Below are 26,224 nucleotides of genomic sequence, written 5' to 3'. Positions count from 1 at the left end.
CGAAGCTGATGACGTTGGCTTGGTCCATGAGACAGTTAATACTTTTGCATTAAAAAAGCAGCAAAATATGAAGTACACAGTCCTTCCAGTTTTTCTGTTCTTGTTATTTTTTTTTATTTTTTTGTATAGCATCCACGAGCAAGGTGGGTGAGTGTCATAACTAGGGTTCCTTCTTTTATGATTTTACTTTTTTGCTAAAACTTTGGTGTTTATCTATGTTTATTTTTGTTTGATTCCCCATCCTCCAAAATTCTGAGTTTAATTTCGCAGTGTTATCCGTTAAAAATGAATAAATATTATCTGTATGCTAGATAAAAAATAAATCACACTTATATCTTAATATTTCCTCAGCTAGATATGGCGTCGGTGCCATTGTCATCGGCAATACTAATTTGTCCCATGACAAAAGTTACACACAAGTGTTGCTTCAATAAACTCGGACACCTTGAAATCAATTAACCCTGGAGGTAGTCACAGGGAAGCTCGTATTCATCCCATCCTATTCCATCAACCCACCATGCTGCCACGCGAGGTGGAGTGGTAAAGTATGTAGTAAAGAAGTTTCAACTGCCCCTCTTCCCCATTTTATGCAATATTTGTGGTCCATAGTTTTCACTCTTACACAAACGCGACCTCTCCTTCCTCTAAAGCACAAATAGCATGGCCCAAACTGGAAACCAAAACAGTGGCTCTTGTCGTGACCCAAAAGTACAATGACATGTTGTCCCTTGTGAACCTTGACGAGATAAGCGGTAAGACCGCTTTTGATAGTGGTCCGAGATTTAAAAGATAACTGTGGTCACACTTTCCCATGGCCATCGACACTAATCAAACTTAATTGTAAATACTGTCTTTTTTTTGTCTTTCTTTTTTGGGGTGTGGGTGTGGGTGGGGGGGGGGGAGGGGAGGGAGGGAGGGAGGGAGGGAGGGAGGGAGGGAGGGAGGGAGGGAGGGAGGGAGGGAGGGAGGGAGGGAGGGAGGGAGGGAAGGAAGGAAGGAAGGAAGGAAGGGAGGGAGGGAGGGAGGGAGGGAGGCAGGGAGGAGGAGGAGGGGTGGTGGGAAGCCTTGGGACATCAAAATTCTGAGTTTATCGAATAGATAGGAGTTAACAAAAATTTTACTGGCAAGTGTTTTTCCGAGTTTTTCAGATTTATCCAAAAACACGGAAGCCTAGTCATGACGCACAATTAAAACACGACCTAAAATATATTTGCTCTGGCAGGCCAGGTGCACTGCAAAACTTGAGAGCTACTTTCCTTTTGATGCGGAAAGACGGGAACAACCCTGGACAAACTTGATGCAAGCCGAACGGCCGATTGCCTCCAGCCAAATGGCTCACGAATTCTTGCCTGTGCAGGCATCTTCTCGGCATTGAAACCATGGTTACAATCACAATAGTTACACAATTCACGCTTTTTTGGGAACTAACATTTTTATTCAACATGAACACGTACAAATGAACAAATCAAGCCAGATCAACAACAAGCGACGTGGCACGTCAGGCTTAGGCCAGTCCCACTACGAAAATAAGCACCCTCACAGCGCTTCCAAAGGCGCATACTTGCGACAGTTGTTTGTTGCAAACTATGTCGGTTTAGGAGACCTTCCTCGAAACACCTCGGTGAGCACAAATCGACTCGCACTCATAAAAATAAATGGGCTCGACCAGCTACACTTGTTGAGCACTCCGTAAACGTCGGCAGCCATGTTCGTTATCATTTCACATCAGTGCGGAAAAGGCAATCTTGGGGTAATTTTGAAAACAATAATGACTCTATCTAGATTTTTTTTTCTCATACATAAAAAAATTGTCATTTAAAATACTATCACGGCATGGAGATTCAATTTTACAACCAACTCTTCACATGTCAATCATCTCTCCAACCAATGAGAGCCGAGAAAAGGTGCTTAGTTACCTAAGCACCTGGTAGGGCCTAGAGCAGTGCTACCCCCACCTACATTGCATCTAACAACGTAAATATTGCTAAAAACAAATTCTTTTTTTGTGGAAAAATTTCCAGAAATGTTTGTGTCCCATCTAGGCCCTTTAAAAAAAACATTAAAAAAACTTTTTTTTTAATTTTTTTATTTTGGTGAAGTGAAACTAATACTCAGTCTTCTGTCTTAGCACCCCACGACAATCCCTAACCACAACAAAGTAGTTTTCAACCTCTACCCAGTGAGGAAACTATGTCTCTACACCTTTGTTGCAGCACCACTCACCCTGTCCCTTGCCACCAATTGAAAACATTCACTCTCAATGGAGGAGGTGCATAGTTCATAGTGTATTGTGACAAAACTGCAGTACCCTTCAGGTCGTTCATTGTACATAATGGTAATGACTGCAACATCAGTGCCGAAGTGGTTGAATCTTAACCAGTTTACTATGACTTCTCGTCTGTGCAGTGCCGCAACAACATGCCCACAAGCGACGACTTTCTCACAGTCCTGAGGTGTACAGATAACTTGAACGAGCTCGAGGCCGTTCAGGAGATTGTGGCGCAAGAAATTGCTGTGCAGCGGTCACGAGACTCTGGCGGCGATGACGGTAGGATGTTACTGTCTATTTGCAGCAAATGATGATTTCTGAAGTTTATTTTGGTGACTGTAGCATGTAGGAGAGATATCCCAGACTGGTACATTGATGAAAGTCTAATTCACACGAATGCATATTTCTCGTGTCAATGGATTTAAAAGTTAGCTAATAAAACCAGTGTTTCCTGTGACAACAAATGTCGACATTCTCTCATTTCTTCTCTCTGTGTTTCGTGTGAACTTACAGTATTTACCGTTTACGTGAAACTTTACCTTCCGCATTTTCGCAAAGAAACACTGTTGGAAAATTCTGGGAAATATTATTAAGGCATTGACCTACCTTGAAGGTTGAAACATCATTCTTGTGAAAGTGTTATAGATGTCTTTGGTGTTTCACCTTCTGAATAGCAATTTATTACAATGTGAATTTTGTTTTTGCTCCAAAGATACTGTGATCAAGAAGCAACTGAACAGTCTGCTCTACCTGAAGAAAGTGGTGGAGAACCGACTGCAACGGCTAAACGACGGAAGCCTGGATACTGACTCCACCGGGCTGCCATCTGTGAGTGACTGCACTCCTCCTTTGACCATACATTTTTTTTGTTTATTTATTTATTTATTTGTAAGTACTGCCAATCCCAAGGAGGAAAACTACACAAGGGAAAAAGCGCGAAAGTACATACTACAGTCTCCGACCGATTTTTCGGACTTCTCAGGGACCGAAAAAACGTCCGAATAATAGAGCAGTCCGAAAAATCAGCAGATTAAAGAATTTGCCTTTATTACGTCTAAGCTTCCTTTAAAAAGCCGTAAATAGTGCCTTGCTTCAGGTTACCCCTGCGCGCCTTGTTTTAGGTTACGCCTCCGTCTGCATTCGGCCACTTTTTGTTAGCTTGAGAATCGCTGCCTTCTTTTCTAGTGTTACGGTCGAGTTCTTTCTGTGCTTCTTAGCAACAGATCGGAGTGGCGGAAGAACAGGTGGGGCAACGACGTCCAAGCCAGCGTAGTCCGAAAACACGATTCGCCGAGTCGAGATGGGAGGTGCAAGTCCATGACTGCAATGGCGAAGGAAAAAAAGCAAAATGGAAACAACAATAATGATGATAATGACGAGCAGCTAGAGAAAAAAAAAAAAAGCCGTATAGCGTCACCTAGCAGTAGGACTTAGCAGTATTTGAGTAGCGCTGCCAAACCAAGTCAACCCATGTGCAACCAAAATCCAAAATGGCCGCTTTTCGGTGGTGTTTCCCGCTGATCGCTCGTGATGATTTTGTCCGAAAAATCAAACCTTCGGACTTCAAGCTGTCCGAAACATTGGTCGTGAATATGCACTAAGTATTTCTATCGGGTAGGTCATGGTTCCTCCCTTACGTCCAAAATATTGAACAATTTCGAATTATCGGCGTCCGAAAAATCATTTGACGACTGTCGTTCATAACTCACACCCTTGTTCAGAGTGCTCATGGGAATGTGGCAAGCATAAAATAAGCTGCATTTGATACAAGACGTCCTAACTTAAAATACTCGCATTGTCGAATGGCAGAAGATATTGTTAGAAAAAGTGTACCTGTAATGTGCGTGATATTGTCAATTCCATGTTCTTTACAGAAAGTAATTTTTGTTGTACCAGAACGAACTTGCCCGCCTCACTCCTTGTCAAACCACTGACGTGTGGGGTTTATTTTACTTTACGGCGATAGTTGCTATGGGCTCTTCCCAACACTGGAAATGACGTCCATTGTTGATGTTGTAGTTGTCGATGTGGGGCATCTGTCGTCGATGTTGCCAATTCCTTGAAAAAGACTGCCCATCGCCCGCGGAAATCAAACCTGGGTCCATTGCGTGCGAAGTGGAGGCGTTACCACTGAACTACGCCACAGCATTAAGAACCCGCTCTATACTTATGTAGTATGTTATGCCCACAGCACATGCTCTCTGGAAAAGAAAAAAAAAGCCAATAACAGAATGTTTGTTTGTAGCACTGTCAGTGCCAAGAGCTCGTGCCAGGAAATGCGCTTTCACGAGTTCCAGAACAAAAAAGAAACAAAAGCGTTTGGAACAAAATGATCAGATGTCCAGTTCATTCCGAACACGTTTGTGCACCCACCCCACGGTGCGTCGCCAATGTCCACCGACTTCGCCGTGACTTGTCGCACCTGTTGCTGTGCCTGTATTGTGGATTAACACTGAACTGGTCAATATTTGTCCCATACAAAGGGGCTGTTTAATCTTGCATGTTTTATATGTAATTAAGACATGTTTCTTTCTTGCATTGTCCATGTACAGCAATTTGACCTGAAGAAATTGTCTGCACCTGGGGTGGAGCTTTTTCAGCTGCCTTTTGATGTTGTACTTGCCAACAACATTGCACTTTCTTACTTCATTGGTGAGTTTCTCATTTCTTAGCTGTTTCTTACCCTTCTGGCCCATTGGGAAGTATAATATTATATAAAAATATTCCCATGACACCATAGCTACCCATCTTTTTTTTATGCTGTAGAAAAGTGGTGGAGTACCAGCAAGATGAACATCACCATTTCGATAAATTGACTTTATAGTGGGGTGGTGCTTTCTTCTTCTGGCTATAGTCTCCGACACTTTAAGAAACACCAGGCACGGCACGTCTCAAGCACCTTAGCAAGTATTGTCGCTTCTTGGCTAACAAGTTTGCTGCATCAGCTAATAAGAATGCCAAAGAAGTAATCAAAAGGCTAGAAGCATGAGTATAGTGAGTCATGTCCTGCATCTCCTGTCAGCAGTTTTGAAACTCAGTTTTAAAACCATGATTAAATTGGCCTCATCAGGATGTATGAAAATAAGTACAATGTCTACGGGCATTTAGAATTTCCCATTAAAGTCTAAGCTCATCACAACAGACCTGGTTACAACAGACATTTGGATATAACATACCGATTTGTGAAGTTCAGTTGGTTTTCCTCTACATAACATTGATTCAACTTCATATCTGCATATAACATACTCCTTTTAAAACAGACCAAAATTTTGGTCAAAATCAAGGTCTGTTATAATGAGCTTGGACTGTATTATTTTCAATTTTCTTCTGTGTAATATACACCACTGTTGGACAAAATCTGTTTGATCTGTGTTGCCACTTGGGACTGGAACCTCCTGGATTGCATTGTTAAACAAGTCAAAGATAAAAAATGTGTGCAGAATTATATCAGTGCCGGCTTTGTAATGCATTGGGTATGGTGCACATTTATGATACGTATTCCGAAAGCTCTTGTTGGGGTTTTCGCTCTCTCTTACGGTCATTTCTGAAAAAGCTTCTCTGTAAGTGGCTATGTGTACTAATTTTATAGCGCCTGTCCTGTTTACTTCTTGTCCTTGTTTCTGTTGCGCTATTTTATATGTTTTACTAATTTTATGTCCTCTATTTTAAGTGAGTGGCCTGCTTAGAAACGGGTCTAGGAGAACTCGTCACAAGCAAACTTGTCATAGCCAACTCGTCATAGCAGAACTGGTCACAGCAGACATCTCTTGCACGGGGAACTCGTAACGGCGGAGAACTTGTTAAAGCGGAGAACTGTACCTTTGTTAATTTCATTCAAATTTGTTTGTCACAGAATGCGCCTCCAAGGCTTCAATTGCATAATATATAATATGTTGTGTTCATTTTTCTACTTGATACAAATTTTAACAAGAGAAACGAATTAGGTGGTATTGGGCTTGGGGCTCTTCGTTCAAGCAAACAAGGTCTGCATGGTTGGCGAGTATACCAATTTGACTGCACCCTTCTGTGCACATAGTGTGCACAAAGCAGCAGTAATTTTTAACATTATGAAAACTATAAAAATATAAATAAAGACTTTGTACAGCAGCATAGTTGCTCCACGGTGTTTTCTGGGAGAACACATTTGTTCCTATATGTATGTATACTTCAAGCCAGCGTTCTCCCAACTGTGCACACTTTGGTTTCTCTGATTTCAACCAGTAAACAAAAGAGAGAAAAAAAACAAAAAACATTCTTTTAATTGAAAGAATAAAAACACGAAGGTTTACGCAAAGGAGTGTTCGGGTGTGCACCTGACTTCGCTGACACCAAGATAAAGGGATCACGAAATCATCAAGTCATTCCTCATTGAGATAGCAAAAACGAATGTTTCATTGGCATCCTTACAAAAGTCTGCCCTCTAAAAGGAACTCTCAAGATGGCTTACAATGGAAAAGAGGGGGTAAGAGACAGGTACTCCCTTGTGGGATGGTAGACTGCTTAGCGAACAAGATAAAATAAGAAGCAAGAAATGTGACAAACGATCTGGAAACATTTGACCACTTTTCCTATGATGAGAAGGTCAATGCGACCACTCTCCCTACAACGAGATCACCTAGCATGAGATGCCCTCTTTTACCAGTTCACTAATGACCAGTTTTCTTGTGACGAGTGGACGTGTTCCCCTTAGAAGCAGTCCGGCCACGGATCAAACTGTACTGACTACCGTCTGAAGATGTTTAGTTTTTTTTTGTTTTCTTTCCTTGCAGACTTCATGACGAGCATTGGAGCCCAAAAGTACATCTCTTTCTATCTTCACGCCGAGGTGAGTTGCAAGACCACTAAGTTCATCATGCGAACTCATTGCCTCGTGATACACAGACACCTAATATATTGTGAAAATCAGATTGCTGGTTTTAACAGGGATGGTGGGTATTTTGTAATTATTTAGTTAACCTAGAAAACCCCTCGAAATGTCTCAGATTTTAAGCAGAATGATGCTTAAAATTCCTGACAAAATCCTTTTTATGGATACAGTTTGGAGGAATGGGCTTAGAATATGTGGAGACTACATTTTGGGTTCCTTGATTGATAGTTCTACCACAATAAGTGGGTAACTGACTTGCACATGTCACAATGAAAACTACAATCATTGATAGTACAGTCCTGTCTCGTTAATATGGATACCCCGCTACATGGACACCACTTTTGGGGACAGACTGAGAAATTATGTGCATTTTTGTCTCGTTATTATGGCCAACTCACGTTATGGACGATTTTTGTGGGGGTGGAGGTGTCCATATTAACGAAACATCACTGTACATACTATATGCGCAAGTTGTTTATGAGCCCACAGGACGTCACGGTCTACGGCGTTGCACTGTTTTTGGCATTTTTAATTGCTACACACTTTTATTTTATCCAATTCAATGAGTGAATTCTGGTCAAATATAGTCACAGAATTAAGAAAGCCTCAGGTGTAGGCTATAAATTTGTTACAGCATATACCCGGGGGGTAATGTTTGACAATCCATGGCATGTCGTTGCTTGGCATAACAACACAGAGGCATGACTAACTCTCAGGCATTCTTCATCTTCAAGGGGTACAAAGTGGCTGCTGAACAACTTCTGAGCGAGGCTCATTCGACAGAAGACAGAACCACTAACCTTGAGTCCCTGAGAGAGGCAGCGGGCAACATTTACGACATGTACATATCAGAAAAGGCAAGTGGTGTTCGGCAGCTTCTTGATTTGGCGACATCCCATGAAGTCTCTCTAAACGTGGATTCCTAACCCTGTTAAAACTTCCAGGCATCATCCAGAATAAATGTTGACGACGCTATGGCAAAGAAGCTTCTGCGCAAACTAAGGGTCGAGACTCCAGACGAGTTCTGGTTCGATGACATTCAACAGCAGGTGATGTTGCAACTTCTCTTTTCCTCATTTCAAAATGTGACTTTGAACTATGAAAGCTCCGCTTACGCTAAGCATGTCACAGCCAGACCTTGTGTCCCCTTGTGTAAGCCTTCGAGGAGAAGGAAGTGGCATAAAAAGGCAATTCAAGGAACAGAACCTAAGTTTTGGCACAAGTGCAGCTTTCCCCTTTCATAGTGAAATATAAGAACCACTACTTAATTAAGCACAAATTAGAAACCTTCACTATGACTACACTGCTATGCACCAACCTACAAGTTGCGACCCTGTCTCATTCGATTTAATGCAGCCCACGGAAATCTAAAGCCCGCTGCCCTTATGCTAGTGCTACACCTTCTTCACCAATACAAGGTTGCTGTTGGCAAAACAAATAAGGCTGCTACATAATTGATTAATGTATGCTTGCTATGCTTTTATACAGTTTCTTGCATTATTTAATTCATACATACAAAGCTTCTCCTTCGAAAAGTTGGTACACATAGTATGCGCTCGTCCTTGTCAGATAAGCTCTTTCTCATGGCCGGGTTTTATTTTCTGACCAGGTGCAGCTTTTGTCAAACCCTTTTCCTTTGCCACCTCTTCTCTTTAATGAAAGGTTGCACAGATCATGCAAGAGAAGCCGCACTTCCCTAGCTTCATGAAAAGTCCTGCATACATCAAGTTGTTGGCTGACCTCGATCTCCTGAAGGATTTTGGTTCGAAGTCAGATGAGGAAGGTAAGAAACCCTTTTCTTTTCTTTTTTTTGTACAATTGTTACTGTAAGTACTGCAAGCTAACAAAGTAACTCTGGAATACCAATCCAAGGTTCGGTGTTTTCACTTGTGAACATAACTGTTTCAGACTCATTCAGCGGAGCAAAGTCGGCTGGCAGTGGTGTAAGCATTGCATTGACCTTTTCGTGATTGGAATATAAAAGTCGGACATTATGCAGCATTTTCACGGGTGCATGAGTGCACTACAACTGGATATTCATTTCAGGACGACTGCAGCAGTCTGTATTCCTTGGACCAGGAAGAAGAGCCAATCGAATTCCTCAACAAGGACCTGCCCACAGTGCCTCCAGAACCAATTGAGAATGTCAAAGCATCTGAGGCCTTTCTTACTGCAAATATCTACAACACAGGTCTATCAAGTTTTCTGCATCCATTATTTATGACCTGTCTTCATCTCGAGTGTGGCGAAACATTTTTTATCCGACGCTGGAGATCAAAAGCGAGGCTGGAAGGAGAAAACTCGTAAACTTTGTCTCTTAGTTTAGGGTGTGCTACAGAGCTTTAACATTCTCCCCAATTCTTAAAAATAAATGGTTTTTTGAATGATTACTGTCATCCTCTAATTGTAATTTGAGCCAGTATGCTTTTTTTTTCTGCTCAGGCATAGTGAGAGAAGGGAGCACGTCTTTTGCCCTGTACGCCATTTCTGTCTGTCGCCGCGAGCCCCTAACGCCCGAAGAACGGTGGTGCGTCTTCAGGAGGTACAGCGACTTTGACGACTTTCACATCCTCATCCTCGAAAAGGTACCTTTACTTACTTTTTCTGTGTCGTTTGTCGTCGGGAGAACATGCATTCCACGGTTCTCACGGCGATGTGAAACTCTATACTGCACATTATTTGATTTTACGAGACAGTGCCAGACGATAAGACAGAGAGATCCATTGTACAGTGTAAACCGCACATAACGTATGTTGCGGGAGTCGCGAAAATCCGCACTATAAGCGGTACCGTGCTATAACCAAAACATCAATTTTTCAGGCCAAAATACATGCCATCAGACAACTTACCTTTGTAAAAGAATTTATTTTATGTTAGATGAAAAATAAAGCTTAGTTTGAGGAAAGTCTTTATTTCACCAGACTTTCAAAATGTGTGTCACACATTTTGAAAGAAATGAGCGGCTTTTGCCTGACGCAGCCTTTTAACGGCGTCGCGGGTTGCGGACGGACGTTGCGAGCGTTAAGGATTGCTAACCCTAATCACTTTTCTCCGGTGATGAAAACGCGTGAACATTTGCATCCTTCATACAATACGCGCCAGTAATACCTTCAACTTGAGCACGCACATGAAATGCGCCAAATAAGAAATCCGGGCGATGTTCGAGGACACAAATTCTTAGAAAGCACCACTGTAGTCGAAGTAAACAAACACGACGACACGGGCATTTCTGCCGTCTTGAGAGCGCCGCCACGACATCGCCGCACGAGTAGGTGGATCTTCCCTTCTAGTGCGTGCTGGGTTGTCATAGCGACACACAACGAAAATTCACAGTCAAGGATAGCGCTTTTACGCGTAACGATTAGCTTCCACCACGCCGCCTATGACGACGATCACAACCGACGCCATGTTTGCGGATAGAAGCAGCCGGCCCGCGACCATCATGCAACGCGCGCGAACACTTCTCCTCGACCTGCGATTGGTCTGTCATTGCGGTTGTTTTCCAACACAGCGGAGGGACGCACGCACGTGAACGACACGTGCGTGCGTCCCTCCGTCGCTATGGCAACTGAAGCCTCTCTCTTCTCTTCTCCCCGCTTCTTCGAGCAACCTCCTTGCCCCACGAGTGCCGCTTGTGGCTAGCGCCGTCAGCGCCGTTATCTAGTGTCGCACAGGGAAGCGTGCTCGCTGCTCCGGTCGTCGGCGCGGTCAGCGGGCTGTTTCAGAAACCGCACTATAACCGGTATTTCCCTTCGCGCGCCTGCATTTTAAGCGATATGTAATTACATGGAGTTCTATGGGAGGTGAACCGGTGGTTTAAAAAAACCGCATTATACCCGGTCCTGCACTATAAGCGGTTACGTTGTAAGTGGTCTATACCAGGGGTGGCCAAGCTGCGGCTCTTCGCGTGTCAAACTGCGGCTCGCGGCTCCCTCCCTCCCCTACCCCCCCCCCCCCCCCCCCCCTTCCTGCCACCCTCCCGGTCACACGAGCACTTCCCCCAAAGGAGAAATGGAACGCGTTTTAAATCGAAAGACAGGTTGCGCGTTGGTAGTCTTGTGCTACTGCTACCTTAAGTATAGTTGGACTGCTTTTGACTCAGCTAGATTGAAAGTAATTCGAGTTTCGTCAATTTCTCTAGACAACCCCCCCCCTCCCCGCGGCTCTTGTAAGTCTCGAGATTTTGTTTGCGGCTCTCAGGTCGGGTCAGCCTGGCCACCCCTGGTCTATACTGTACAACTCCACGGGTGAGGCTTGGTCACACATAGGTGCTTTGAGTACGGTCGACTGCAGTGCAGTTGCTCGTAACCGCTTAGTACGACGAGATCGCACGCTGGCGACACACGTCGGGTAACCCGGGACACCTCTCTGTGGTATTTGCGAGATCAAATCTATGGGCAGTCTGTGAGAAGTGATCTCTCATGACGTCATCAGAACCATCTTGAGCACTCGGTGAAAGGACATTGTGTGAAACACAAGCAGATCGGAAGAGTTTCGAGGCTATCCGACAGCACGTCTTCGCCTTCTTCAAACTTTGCTTCATACTCAGAAACATGCATTTCTTGTGTCCACCATGCGTGCTCACACAACTAGCGTTCTGCCCGCCCTAGTTTCCAAAGTTGTCCAAGCTGCCATTCCCGGGCAAGAAGACATTCAACAACCTGAGCCGCCAGTTCCTGGAGCAGAGGCGGTCCCAGCTGAACGAGTTCCTTCAGCGCATCCTGCACGTCGACGTGCTCTCGGTCAACCGGGGCCTGCGCGAGATGATGCTGCACTTCCTCGAGCCCGGACTTTACGAGAAGGAGAAGAAGCAGTTCGCCAGGACGGTGAGCGCGCCACTCGCATTGGCAACACAACTTTGTCCGCCAGTTGGGGAAGCCTTACATTAATATTTTAAAGCAGAATGCTTCAATGGACTGGTTTCTAAGACTAGGGCATCACTCAAAGCTGTTACGAAAACACGACCACAAGTCGAGATATCTTTGCAGAAAGAGCACTCCATCCCTTACCAGGGATCCACCCCCGAACCTCCCTTGCACCAGTAGAGTGGCCCGGACGTGCATTGTTACAGCTGCCACACACTCGTGTTGCTGCAAAGCATTTGTCGCTACAATGCTGGGAAAGGTCATGTGATGTCACATAACTACCCTGTGTTATGTGATCAGATAAGCTATTGTTACGTGATCACATGATCCAACAAAGCTACATGATAATGTTGCTGGCCCTCGCATGTCACGGTCACTTGAGCACTTTATGTGACTTCACGTGACATGGTCGCATAAGCGCATCAAGGAGTTAGAAGGGAATTCTAAAGTGTTTATATCCCGTGAATCTGAATATTATGTTAGTATTCCCCGAAGATGTAACTAAACATGAGAAACTCGAAAAACCTCCGACCAGTCGTTACGACATACCCAGACCTTTCGGCCGCCAAGCTCCTGTCACTCTTGTGGGCAGCGCGTGCATTTGCAAGTTTGCCAAGTATATTTCCCTGCGATGACATCAGTCGTGACGTCTTTTTTTTACCTCTTGAAAATAGCAAGAGTGCACCCACATATTTTTGACAGGCGCTCAAGATGTGCGGGAGCGAAGATTCCCAAAACTCTGAATATGACGTCACGCTCCGGGAAGATGGGGCTTCAGGGGTGCTTTGAAAATTATTTTCTGCAGCCTCCGTGCACCAAATTGAAAAATAATCTCAATTTTGTAGTCCTGGAGGCCAAATGAAGATGATTTAGGTGTTTTTGCTCAAATACAGAACCACTTCACTTTTCCTTTAATGAGGAAAACAAGATGATTCTAGTCAAGAGGTGTGGCAGAACCCATTAGTTTTAAATAAACATTTTCTCATGTGATCTTTAAGGAGTAACAATTTTTTATTTTATCTTGATTCCTTACATTAAGCTGAGACTCAGAATGCATTTTGTGTGGCTTAGCCTCTCAAACATATCTGCTCCAAGATGCTTAGACACACACAGCACATTCTGCATCTCTCATCTCTACAGAAAGAATCAAGGTAAATTTGCTATCGCACCTCCGCAACATCTGTTTCTCCAGGTGGCGGTAATCGCACCAAGGTTGTTCGTAAGCAGGATGGGGTAAGAGGGAGAGGGTGAGAGGAATGGGTAAGGAGAGCTTAGATGGCAGATTTGCTGTAGCTTTCTGGGAGGTGACTCGATTTCATGGAGCTGAGCCTGTACAAGAACGAGAAGTTGCAGTTGGCAAGGATGACGAGCTCTTGTTTGTCTACAACTGGTGCTCTGTGAATTGGTTTTCTCGCGTGCCAGTAGTGTAAAGGTCACATCTCTCTTGAACAAACTGTTATCATGTGAGGTTGAAAAAACAGGCATTAAGGTAATGGCTTGTTTTAATTTTATTTTAATTACAGATACAACTGCCTTCTCATGGGAGTCCTCGTAGTACCAGGCTTTCAAAGCAGAGACAATAGAACAGTTGGTGTTTTCTGTAGCAGCGTTTCAAATTTATAGTATATATATATATATAGGAAGCGAGCAAGCCGGCCGTGTCGCGGCGGTCGCCTATTGTTCGCCGCGACCTGGCCAACCTGGTGGTAGCCGCCGCAGGAGCATCGGGCAGCAATGGCGACGAACAGCACGGCGGACAGCGTCTTCGTCGTGATTACGACGGAATTTAAGGCAGTTACGAGTTCGGAAAGTTCCTTCGGAAGCCGGTGCCACCGGCTCAGAATCATCGCGAAGTAATAGCAACGAACAGCACAGAGGACAGTGGGCGACTACGAATCCGGAAAGCTTCTTCGGTAGCCGGTGCAGAATCATCGGGGGGAAGCAGTGGCGATTAGCAGCACAGCGGACAGTGTTCCCGGGGTGATTACGACGGGGTTTAAGGCGGTTACGAATCCAGAAAGCTTCTTCCGTGGTGCCAATATGACGAAGAGAAAACTTTTTCATGAATCTGGCCGCGTGTATGACGTGAAGGAGGTCCGTTTCGACGGACAAGTGGATGTCACGGAGCGCCGTACTCTGCAAACAAAATTAAGCGCGCCCGCCAAAAAATTTAGTTGGCGTTGAGGGGACTGCGGTAATTATGTACGTTTATTTCTGAATCAGCTTGACAATAACTGAGCAATTTTTTTTTCGGGCCGTTCCGCGATTTCTTTACTATCTTCCTGTAGGCTGGTGGAAACATCCCAGGTAGGCTTAGGAGGGCGACCGCATTCCGCTTCTCGATTCCGGTGAAGTATTTGCTGCATAGAGTTTGCCGTCGGTGTCGATGCTGTTCTATCGTCGCTAGAAGAGAAAAGAAGGTAACTGTATTATACGTCAGCAGCTTAAACAAAGCACGAACTGGAAGGTAAGAAACACCACTAACCTGTATGGACGCACAAGTCATACCCAGGTCGCGCAGTACTCCGCCTCGTACGGCTTCGAAGGGACGATGTAGTACTACGTGCCGTGCGCGATCTTCGACGTACTGTTTCAGCCGACCAGGCAGCACTTGTTGCGGCTTTCTTGGTGGGGAATAGTCATCTCAGAAATTACAGCGCTAACCCACTACAACGCACAACCAACGCAGCGACTGGCAGAAGATGCCCGATGCAACGGACCCGTTTGCCGCTAGGGGCGCCCTGGTCGGTGCTTGAATTAGATCCGCACGATTCCTATACATATATATATATATATATATATAACACGGGCACTTCACACCATCGTACGTGGTCTCCAAGAAGGATATGAACGAATATGTGCAGATGAATGAACCGTACTTAATCCAATGAATCAAAGAATCAAAGTTTCCAGGAACTTTGATTCTTTGATTCATTGGATTAAGTACGGTTCATTCATCTGCACATATTCGTTCATATATATATATATATATATATATATATATATATATATATATATATATATATGTTTGTGTGTTTGTGTAAGTTTATATTTTAGAGACTATAAGTCAGCAAATGGGATCAGACTGAAATGTTCACCTAGTAAATAAAACATGAAAATCTCAAGGGAGGGAAGCATCTCGTTGAAGCTTAAGTCACTCAACACACAGTGTGCTACACTTGAGAAATGTCGAAGAGAATTGGGTCTTTCGCTATTAGTTTTGACACTCGGTACTCACTTCTAGACTAACTTGGATTTCAAATATCAGAACTTACCAGTTCTATGTAGCCAAACATCATTTGAATTTGTAGCTCGGTCATAACCAGCTTTTAAAGTTTTGACAATCATTCAAAAACCATTCTGCAGTTCCTTTAAAATAAATTGTTGTGTGTGTATGTTTACACAGCCTAGAACTTAGTCTGTTTCAATGGGTGACTTGTCTCCCCAGCTGTAGATGAGCAATTTAGCCAGTGCGGTACAACCGCTAGCCTGGCGTCTTCAACGTGCACCACGCAGCAGTGATACATGACTGCACACCGGTACGATGCTCATCTAGATCGAAACGGGCAGGGGTGGGGATTGAGCCAAGGATACCTCGGTTCTGCAGCGCGAGCTTTCGCTCCACGTGCGTGTGTGTGTGCTAGCCCACTCAGCCACCGATACCCCCTCAGTTTCTTTCAAAATTGCTCAGCCCAGTTCTAAAAACCTGCCTGTCCGTGACCTACCGACCGCATTCTGTGCAGGTGGGCTCTCTAGTCAACCCGCTCAAGTCATCCGTGCGCAGCATGGGAAACATGGTGAAGAACGCACCGGAAAACCTGTTCGACGGCCTCCGGGACGGCATCATCAAGGTGCTCCGAAGCCGGCCAAACGCGTCCCCCGTCGACGCATTCCTCGAGGGCAGTGGCAAAGTGGGGGCTGGGATCGACATTGAGGTCAGTCAACAAGTTCTAATCTGGGACATGGGTTCTCAAACTGGGTTCCCAGGAACTTTCCCCAAAGTACCCTAATGGGTTCTCCGAGCAGCCAAATTTTCCTAGCCGTTTCTGTCCCCAAGTAAAATGTTTCTCCAGTTCAAGCACTATTTCAGCAGATCTGAGCCATCCATTGACACATAACTACCCATGTGCCAAATATTCTCTAGTTTGCACAGCATTGTTCACAAGGTCTGCATTGTTGCTTCAGTGTCAGTTCCAGGGGTAGCTCATCGCCTTTGAGTCAAGCCAGGTTGGGGACCATCGAGACTCAAAAGTCTGAGAACTTCCGGTCTAAGAATAATGGGTAGTTGGCAGGGGCCTTCAACTTTTTTCGAGGGTCTACCCTGTCAGAGTCTGACCAGACACTAATGGCGGCCACACGCGGCTCCTGTACGCCGCGAAGACGGAACGTCTGTGACAGCTTGCAGCAGACGCCGGAGGATTTGTTTTCAGAACTTGGAGCATATGTATGTCGCCTTCGATTCACCATGATAGTTGAGGGGACGTGATTTAGGCAATCTTGTTTTCTAGTCGCCTTCATTAGAGTCAATATTTCGCAGCTTCTGTGACTACTGTTATACTTGGTGTCAACTATTTTTCACTGCGTCGTCGAGGCTAGCGTAGCTTCCACAGCACTGCAGCCTCGCACTGCTGAGCGATCGCCTCCACAGGACTTCCCCTTGCATTTGATCGCACAAGTGTCTTTGACGGCGTTGGAGCACTGCACAAACGTTGGCAATGTAGCACAAAAGAGTTGACATTTAGTATAGTTTATTCCACTGTTCAGAAAAATAACGGATCAGCTGCTGATATAAACGATCCATTGGCGCAGCTTGTCACCTCAGCAAGCGAGGGAAGCATGCACAATGTAAACTGTGTTGAGAATGGCAGCTGCTAGAAGTTTGTTGTGGAAGAGTGTATATACCTCGGGACAATTTTCTGTGGCAGTAGAACCACAGCTATGGACACTTGTGTGCTCGTGCAAGTTGAGCGCCAATTAAAACTCTGGATGCACATTCTTCTCGTCTCTGGAAGTGTCGCAGAGAGTTGGTCTCGAGTATAAATTAATGCGACGGAATTTCTAGTTTGAAATGAATTTGTCTTTTCATGTGTCTGCCCTTCAGACTCAAGACAACATCCCCCTGAGAATCATGCTCCTGCTGATGGATGAGGTGTTTGATCTCAAGAGCAAAAACCAGTGGCTAAGGAGGCGCATCGTGGTCATTCTTAGACAGATCATCAAAGCCACTTTTGGAGACACCATCAACAGGTCTGTCTCCTCGTGGATATGCATTCTGTTCTCCGACTTTTCCAGTTTTTTTCAACGACCGTTTGCTAAAGTTGTCATGCAACTTATCAACTTACATTCTTTTCCAGAAAAATAGTTGACTACGTCGAGTGGATGGCGTCTTCCGAGAAGATTGCAGAGTACATTACAGCACTAAAGTGAGCATGGATATTTGTCTTCGTTACACAACACATTTATTTTTGAGTCGAGAAGGCTTGTGCATATATTACAATGCTTCATAAAGCAAAGGTTACCAATGGTCGACACAGAGAAATCCTAATATTTTGCTGGAATTTCAGCGTACAGTAATTCCTTGTTAGAACAAAATTGCTTTCTTCGAATTATCGCTTTTATCGAAGTTCGGCGTGGTCCCGACCAAAATGCACGCATGTGTAACTGGATTATTCGAAGTGTATAGGCGGCCGACCACACTTATTACGAAGGAGGCAGCACCAAAAGCACGCAAGCCTACACGGAGGCACACGGGAGATTCTTGCATTCCCTCTCCTTTCTCCGCCGAGGCAAACGGCAAACTGGGAAAACGGAGTAAATGGCTGACAGAAGGCAGAGCGTGCTGAGCTGGCAGAGCACAGCTTCTGATGCCAATGCGCCAACGCGGCGACGCAGGCAGGTAACAGCATCAACGTTCCGACACTCCTTACGGTGCCCGCGGCCGACGCTGCCCGACTCTTGTCGGAATCGGGCCAAGAGAGCGATGGAACCCGGAGGAGACCATCCCTCCAAATGCGCCCGACACGCGCGCCCGTGGCATACTACACGCACTTGTGCATCGTATGGGAGATTGGGAGTGTTTACCGAAAGTTGCTTGAGGTTGAGAAAAGTGGCTGGCCTAAGTCCGAAATCGCCAAAGAATTCAACATTCCGGCATCATCTGTTCGACACTGTCTACCATTTTGCAGAAGAAGCAAGGCATAGTGGACAGGTTCGAAAAGTTTCTTATACAAGAGAAAGCGCACCCGTGATCCAAAGATGAATAATTGCCAACTGCTTCGAGCACGTCGGATTTTCTCTCGTGAGCATGCTTGCCGAGCCAGTGCACGATTTCCATAGCTGTAACGAGCTTTACAAGAGTGTGTGAAAACATCTTGGCAAAGCCACTGGGGATATTTTTTATTCATTCGCGCTTGTCGATGCGAGCGTTCCCGTAGTTGCTCCTACCACGGGTGCTGCGATCATAGACCTTGCGTGCAGCCAGGGTAAACACAAAGCAACGTAGGAGAGGCAGCTCGGGAAACGCCAACGACTGCGGAGACATGGAACATCTTACGGGCAGCTACGGCTGCTTCGAAACAAAGTAGAGTGCAGCGACGGTGACAGGGGCCTTGCAATGCCTGGAGCAGTTTAAAGAACTTATGCCCAAACAAAATTATCGGCAAACTCCAGTTAATTATATTTTGCTCAGTAAAGCTGCCGCAAGCTAATAACCAAGGATTGTTCAATTAAAAAAAATGGTCAGATTATTCTGCAGTGTTCCCGTCCACCTTCAAGGCTGCTGGCACTGCTTATTTTAACTCTATTGCTTTTATTTATTTACCGCTTGTGTCGAATTTTTTTGCCATCCCTTTGATTTTGTTATAACAAGGGATTACTGTACATAATGGTCACTTTCTTAGTGACAGAATTGCTTCAACACTGAGAACTGGAGCGCTGTCGCAACTGCGAGGGCAGTTAAATAGCTTTGCATTGGCGAATTGGGCAAGAACAGATTGTGAGCTGGTTCAAACAGTCAAACTGTTCTGCTATATCAGCAGAACAGCTTGACTGCTTGGCGATCAGAGGTCTGAAACACACGGCCCGCAGGCAACCGGCTACAAGTCCCGGTTCCCATGTCTCGAGTGCTAGAACTGGCATGCGCCATAGTGATCTAGATCATCTCAACAATTCATTGTTGTTCGAAAAGTAGCTCTGCTTTTTTAACATATTCACATGGTTTATACTTATGTGTGTTTATTTGCCCTTTGTTTAGCTTTATTTTTTGCCTCCCAGCTTTTTGTAATATACAACGATTCCGCCACTGCTGCAAGTGCAAACTATGCATTGAAGGATGGATCTCGGCTGCGCGAGCTCTCTATTAGCAGGAGTGGCTACTAAAGATAAAGCTATGAGCTTGGGATTGTAGCCTTCAAAAGCATATCACCATTAAAAGACAGGTATTTGTTCAGATTGTTGTAATAAAAATTGTGAGGAAAGCATGAACTGTCAAATTAACTGATTGTATTTTCTAGAGACATGTTGAGCTTGGTTAATTCCTGAGTGAATTGTGCAATGGGAACGATAGAGTACTAGCTCTTTTGTTCCATCAAAAATGCCAGCACATTGGAGGGGGCAAGCGGTGTCATTTTAATTCTCATTATCCCATCAGGTCAGGCCCCGGAGTAGTCATATAAACAAATAAAATTAAAAATGTCACTGCCAAAACTGTGGGTTTTGGCAGTGACAGTGACACAAGGTCCCTTGTTAAAATCTTCTGCCCCCCCCCCCCCCCCGCTCCCCCCCCTTCCCCTCTTGATGCTGCATTGGCCTTTGATCTCTCCGGTGTTGGCTATCTGGCCCCTACACTCAAAGGTGTTTGAGACCACTGTGCTATATAGTAGTGACGTGTTTAGATTAAGAATAGAGATGTGCGAAAATCAAAATCTTTGAAAGCGAATCAAATTGAATAATTTCGACTATGAATAGTAGTTTCGAATAAGAACATTTTTAAAACAAATATTTTCTATTTGATGCGAATTAAACTAGAATGCTCAATTTCTGTAGGAAGGACTGTAGTGAGTGTGGTCTGTGGCGTTTGTGCTCACCACGATGTGTGTGCTGTTGCGAATCGTAGCCCTTCTCTTTATCAAATGTATCGCAGCGTTTGCGCTACGACCACTTCACCTTTCATAATCCAGACATTATGGCAAGCAAAGGCTACAGTGTGCAAATAACCTTAGAGTGCTTCATACAAAAATAAAGGCATATAAGTTGACTTTATGGGTTTGCCAAGCTCGAAACCATGCCACGCAGTTCATAAACGAAACAGGGAATGCGACCGTGAATCAACACTAATAAGCGAGTTCTGCATTATTCATAGTTTTCGAATATTCGAAGAACTTGAATATTTCGAACAGCGAAAGTGTGAATCGAATCGAATGACAAGCATTATTGGCGAGGTATTTGAAGTTTCGAATATTCGCACACCCCTAATTAAGAAGTCTGCCTATGAAAAATAGACTAAGCGAATTGTATTGTTGTTCACTTCATAACTGCAAGACAAATAAACCATAACCTACCTGATGGCTGAACAAAGTGCAGCATTCATTTTCTCGTAGACCCCTGATTACATGCATTGCCCTCGATAGAAAAAAATATTTTAACTACAATATGGGCCTCTGTTTTCTTCTAGTCCTATTCTGTGTTGGTTTTGAGGTAGCCTGCACACTAAAGTAAAGTTCTAGTTTATGGTGAGTCACTGATCACACTTGCTCTAAATTGCTGCACGCCCATGAATTTCTTGAGTTCTCCAATTTCCAAGTTGGCGAACATTAGAAATGCAGAAATTGAGGGTATTGCATTAACCAGTTGAATGTCAGTAAAAAAAGACATCATTGAGTTGTTTTAACATGCCGAGTCTTCGCTTAGTCGTTGGCTTCCAAAGGGTGCCACACAAGGTGACGGTGTGTAACATGCAGGGACGCCCTGTGGCCCAATGGCTATCCGGCCGAGACGCAGCCCGAGAGAGACCTGAACACCATGATGCGAACGAGGGTGGCTGCCAAAACTATCATGTTGTGCAGTCTCACAGGTAATCTATGTCAGACATTGTTGTACTGAACATATTTCTTTCTTAATAACAACTTTGGTAAAACAGTTGTCTATTTAGCTCGTTGGATACATCTGTTTGTCCCCCTTTTTTTTTTCGGTTTGCCAGTCTCAAGTTTTGGTTGTCATAAATGGTCACCAGTTAGCTTGTTTTTTCTGTTTTTTTTTTATTACATCTGGATAGAATTTTCTGCGATTGTATTGAGTATAAATCAACTAAGCACCCTAAACAAATAATTTGATGTAGATTATTTTTGAGTATTAAATGGACTATAATTTCTACAGAATGTAGAATCTGGTTTAGAAAAAATACCTGCTCGAGAAGAACCTGTAATTCGTGATAATGAAAGTTGTACAAACCCAAAAAATTATTGCTGCTCTTCCACAGTGCACAGCGTGCATTGGGGGAGTTTTTTCTCGTCGTTTCCACACCAGCAACTTGAGGCTGGCCTCTGGTGTTGTTTTTGTAGAGGCCAAACCCTATCTTTGAGTGCAGTAGTGAGGACCTGAAGATGAGTTACAAGTGTGCATTTCGTACCTGTGGCAGCGTCAAAGCAGCCAGTTGAAACGTTTAAAACCTAATAAACTTGAAAAAAAAAAATTTTTATTATTTAATTTAGCAATTGACGAAGAGCCTACGAGGCTGGAAATGTTTTAACAAGCTGTTTTCATGCTGCCCCCTGTCCCTCAAATACCCAAGGGCAGCATTGTTTTTAATCAATTTCTCGCAAAAGCTTGCTTTTGTCGATCCAAGTGAACCATTTTTTGCACCGGTGTATGCTGCAGTGAGTGACCAGTACAGTACAATGGTGTTCATCATACAGCACTCTTTTACCGTGGTTTAGGCTATGTCACTATCGCTCGTGCAAAGCCTCAATGCCTTTTATCCTTCCATTTTTTTCTATCCTAGACGAACTAAAGCACATCATCGGAAGCGACACGACGCGGCGTGGCATGCTCTGCGTCTTCGAGATGTTTCAGCACGAAGAGCTGAACCGTAGGCTGACCTATGTCCTTCTGGAGGGCTTCCTGGCGACCCTGTTTCCCAGCAACCGGTTCCACGAGCTGTTCCGCACGATGCACGCCAAGTCGCCCACCATATCGACCGCTTCAGCGTCTTCCAACAATTCCGGCAAGGAGCCGCCAAGCTTTTCCGGAAGGCGCCCGGAGGTGCGGTGATCTACGTTCCATGGTGGATCGCGTGGCGTGGGACGTACACTGGAGATGTTGTAATTACGGCATCGTGTGCCCTGTACCGTCTTGTGTGACCCAAGCCGACCCAGAAGGTACCGTGTGTATGCCTGACAGTTAAAGGGTCCCTGAGGAGGTTTCTGAAATTGCCTAAATATGGCGATAACCCACTCTGGTGGCTCTAAGCACCTTAGGCACCCCTAAATCATGACGATATGCGACCAATTTCCCTACTGAAAAAGCAGTCAAAGATACCAACACATCGAGGCCATCTTGTGCAATGGGGGGAGCATGTTCTGAAACCAGGACCACTGTTGACCAATAGCAAGCGAAGGATCCGCGCGTCTTCGACCGGTGGATCCGCAGAGTGATATCTCGAATGCACGTGACTCGTGACCCGAACTCGGCGAGCTTTTTTTTGTTAGTCTTACTGTCGTAGCACACAAAGTCAATCATGTACCCTCAAAGCCATTGCTTCAGCGCACCATGGCTCTCACTGACCTGACGCCGATGAACCAACCTAACGAGCGCAGGCTGAAGAGCCGACCAGCAGACGACCAGACACGTCACTCCTGCAGAAGTGCACCGTTTTTTAAACGATTATTGCACTATCATATCCCCTCTCTGCAAATACTAACATTTGTCTCATACTCTAACGGTATTTGCTCTCATCATCTACAAAAGCGTACACATTTTATACTAACAGCTTTGGCAATCTCCATGAAATGTTGTGTTTTCATTGGTCACATGTCATCTTGGCTGCCGGACCGTGCTCCTCCCATTGTTTGTGATGACCTCGGTGTGTTGCAACCTTTATTGTTTTTTTTAATAGGGAAATCAGCCGTGCATGATTGTGATTTAGGAATTTCTAGGATGCTCAGAGCTCGCAGATAGTGTAATCGCCATATCTAGGTGATATCAGAAACCTCCTCTGGGCCACTTTAAGGCCATCTGGGAAGGTTGTCTTGTGTGATATCTTTGAAGGCAATGTTTGCCGCTCCTACGTCCTCTTGGTAAATGGCTTGCTGTTATTTTTATCTTGAGGATGGCATTTAAGATGCAGTTTAAATAAAACACCTTTTCAAGTAGACAACGCTAAAGTTTATACTCCGTGTGAGCAAATCAGGATTGAGGACAGACAAGCAGGGACCTGATGTAGGTAATTGTAATTTGCCTTCCAAATGTGACCGGATTTTCCTTGATGCGAGCCATGTTGCCCACAAACATGTGTGAGTATAGATTAAAAAAAAATGATATTGGTTAATTATGTTGAGATACCTGTGTGGTTCTAATCTCAGCAAACTTTAACGTATTGGTCTTTAGTTGTCACCTTGTCTTCTGGGCCTAGACTTGAGAATGGTTATAATTCTAAGTGAGATCTGTGAACACTTTGGTTGAGGAAAACGACCAGCATCTTAGAAATTCTCTCCCGACAGTACTTTTATCTCTGGGCGGTAGCACCTTAGGTGTGTGGTCCACAATGTGCTGCTAATTCTGTTTGCACTCTCAAAAAGTGTGTCTGGCAGTTGTAATGTCCAAACTCCAAGCCTCATTGAAATTTGGTAAAGAACAAACAATCATTACTCAAAATTGTGGCTCCATATTATGCTTGAATGAAACTTGTTCAGAAGTCTTGTTCCATCTCAGAATGCCGTCGACAAAGTAACGGGTCTTTGTGTGATTATGTTGGGCTCTGGTGCATTCATCTGGCAATGTGGGGGATGAGGATGGGGCTTGTCAGAGCCAGTACTGAATCCCCACCTGTCACATGCTGCACCCTTTGGTAAACACACACACACACAAAAAAAAATGTTTGCCTAAGAATAGCACGGGTTACAGACATGTTTTAGTTCACCAGACGTATTGACTATGTGAGAGCTTTAACTAAGGTTGTTGCACGGTATTATTCAAGATTTGCCTCATGTGATTAGGTTTCACAGTAGATTTATGTTTATGAAGTAAACTCTAATATAGTATTAATACTTTTCAGAGTTTGAGGTAAAGTTTGATTGCTCATAAAAGGTTCTTTTCACCATACCAAAGCCTATCTTTATTTTATTTATGATTAATAATATGATCAGCTGTAAACCAGTGAAATTCCTGTCTCCAACAGGTTTGCTTGCAGTTTTTCCAAGTGTTGTGTATATACATATATATATATATATAAAAAGCTCATTGCATGCTCTTTGGAGTGAAAGAGCATATAAAGTGCAATACCTTTTTTATCATTTTGCATTCTGCCGCACATTATCGCAACAGTGGTCACTCTTTAAGTGAAGCCAAAGTGCTTGTCTTTTGTCCTTGGAAGGAAGTCACTTTTGAAGCTTGGCATTTAGCCAATGATGTCCAGGGCAAGGCTATAACTCTTCAAATAAAAAAAATAAAAAAAAAAGATTAAATAGTGATTAGCAAGTCAGGTTCACTAGACTATTTGCTAATTAGTGCTATCCAAAGGATGTCTGCTTTCCGAGCAAGGCACCGTGGAGCAAGGGCAGTGCTCGTCCTTGTTGGAATGGCCACCCAAGCTGCATAATTGATGCAAAGATAACAAACTGACATGCTTTTTATCGAAACAGTATCGACCTGTATAGGGTCCCTTTTGTCGTTGCGCCGACCATTTTTGTGATAGCGTGCCTAGAGAAGTGATCCTGGTTTGTGCGAGTTTTTGTGCAGCCACAACTTGTACATAATGCTTCGTAACATTTTTTGTATTATGTGATGTGGAACTGTTGATTTCTTTTGTATAATTATCTTCTATGTAGCTTTTCACATTCCACTTTGCAGCCATGGCATTGCTAGCAAATGTACTTACATTTTTGTAAGGCCCTTTATCTATTAAAGGGGTACTCCGGCCGTTTTTTGAGCTACCTAAACAAATTGCACTTTCCGACTACCCGGACTTCAGTCGTCATGGTATGCTATTTATTTTCTCGAAATTCAAAATAGCAATTGAGAAAACCGTAAATGAAGATGCCGAAACTAGCATTCAAATTTTAGCGCGCTCTTCAGTTGTGTGACGTCACATATGGTACAGACTGCATCTAGTTTTAAACAGAGTATGTCGAGTGTTTTTTGCGTGCTTCTCAGTGAATCAGTTACCAAACATTCTTTTCCCACCCTCAGACGTCTTGTAATCAGTTGGGAACATGGCTTACTGGCCACTTTATACCATTGCGTTCGTCACACTTCAATGTTGCCAGTAGGGGTTCCCGGTTTAAGAAGCACGATGAAAACGAAATTCGAAAATTCAATAACTTCGCGAATTCTTTTTCTTTTCACACAATACTTGGGGAACTCGTAGAGCCATGTCTATCGGTCTGTTGAGCCAATTTTGAGGCAAATCAGCGACCATGAAAAAATCGCCGGAGTACCCTTTAAGTAACTGCAAATTGTAAAGAAGCTAGTAATGCTATTTCTTCAACTAGATATTTTTATTTGAAGGTTTTGTTTTGAAGATTATCGCCTAATAGTCCCAAATTGGCCACTTCTTTACATTAAAGCTAAGCTCTTTTTTTTTTCTCGATGAAATTGGTGTAGAATTATCTAGAGCATCGTCTTGGACACCACAGCCTCAACTGCAGATATATTTACTGTGTGCCTATATGTGGCTGTTCCATCCACACCTAGATCCCTTTGTGTGCATGCACCCTGTAAGATATGTTTCTAGTATTGTTGCCCTGCACCACTGGTGGTGTCGCATACGTAGGAACCAAGTTGAGATGTTTTTGTATGAATGGTGGAGGTGTGCGGCTCACATGTAAATATGGTGGCGAGAAAGGAGCAAGGCTGCAGCGACACCATAGGTAAGAACTAAAGACGAGAGAGCAAACTCACAACATGCCAGACACGAACCAACCTTTCAGGTTCCGTGCGCATTTTGGAACTAACGGGATCGGTCGAGAAAAGGAAACCCAGTTTTTGGGCTCGCGTATAAATAAACTTCGC

General features: G+C 44.1%; 1 protein-coding gene across 1 annotated transcript in view; it reads left to right on the top strand.

The window, feature by feature from the left end:
- LOC8028294 (sorting nexin-13) overlaps nucleotides 1-24,290 on the top strand; it is a 40,073-nt gene extending 15,783 nt beyond the window's left edge. Inside the window, exons 10-25 of the mRNA XM_029985447.4 lie at nucleotides 2,407-2,548; nucleotides 2,982-3,097; nucleotides 4,822-4,921; nucleotides 7,039-7,094; nucleotides 7,871-7,993; nucleotides 8,081-8,185; nucleotides 8,799-8,919; nucleotides 9,045-9,079; nucleotides 9,183-9,327; nucleotides 9,579-9,721; nucleotides 11,747-11,962; nucleotides 15,745-15,936; nucleotides 17,103-17,248; nucleotides 17,356-17,424; nucleotides 20,959-21,071; nucleotides 21,999-24,290. Coding sequence (XP_029841307.3) covers nucleotides 2,407-2,548; nucleotides 2,982-3,097; nucleotides 4,822-4,921; nucleotides 7,039-7,094; nucleotides 7,871-7,993; nucleotides 8,081-8,185; nucleotides 8,799-8,919; nucleotides 9,045-9,079; nucleotides 9,183-9,327; nucleotides 9,579-9,721; nucleotides 11,747-11,962; nucleotides 15,745-15,936; nucleotides 17,103-17,248; nucleotides 17,356-17,424; nucleotides 20,959-21,071; nucleotides 21,999-22,267 — 2,091 coding nt within the window. The 3' untranslated portion in view covers nucleotides 22,268-24,290. The remainder of the gene's footprint in view (nucleotides 1-2,406; nucleotides 2,549-2,981; nucleotides 3,098-4,821; nucleotides 4,922-7,038; nucleotides 7,095-7,870; nucleotides 7,994-8,080; nucleotides 8,186-8,798; nucleotides 8,920-9,044; nucleotides 9,080-9,182; nucleotides 9,328-9,578; nucleotides 9,722-11,746; nucleotides 11,963-15,744; nucleotides 15,937-17,102; nucleotides 17,249-17,355; nucleotides 17,425-20,958; nucleotides 21,072-21,998) is intronic.
- The last annotated feature ends 1,934 nt before the right edge of the window (nucleotides 24,291-26,224 follow it).

The sequence above is a fragment of the Ixodes scapularis genome, unplaced genomic scaffold, assembly GCF_016920785.2.
Source record: "Ixodes scapularis isolate PalLabHiFi unplaced genomic scaffold, ASM1692078v2 PGA_scaffold5__190_contigs__length_132052651, whole genome shotgun sequence".
NCBI lineage: Eukaryota > Metazoa > Arthropoda > Arachnida > Ixodida > Ixodidae > Ixodes > Ixodes scapularis.
Note: the sequence above shows the minus strand (reverse complement) of the source record. Positions and strands in the feature narration are given on the sequence as shown.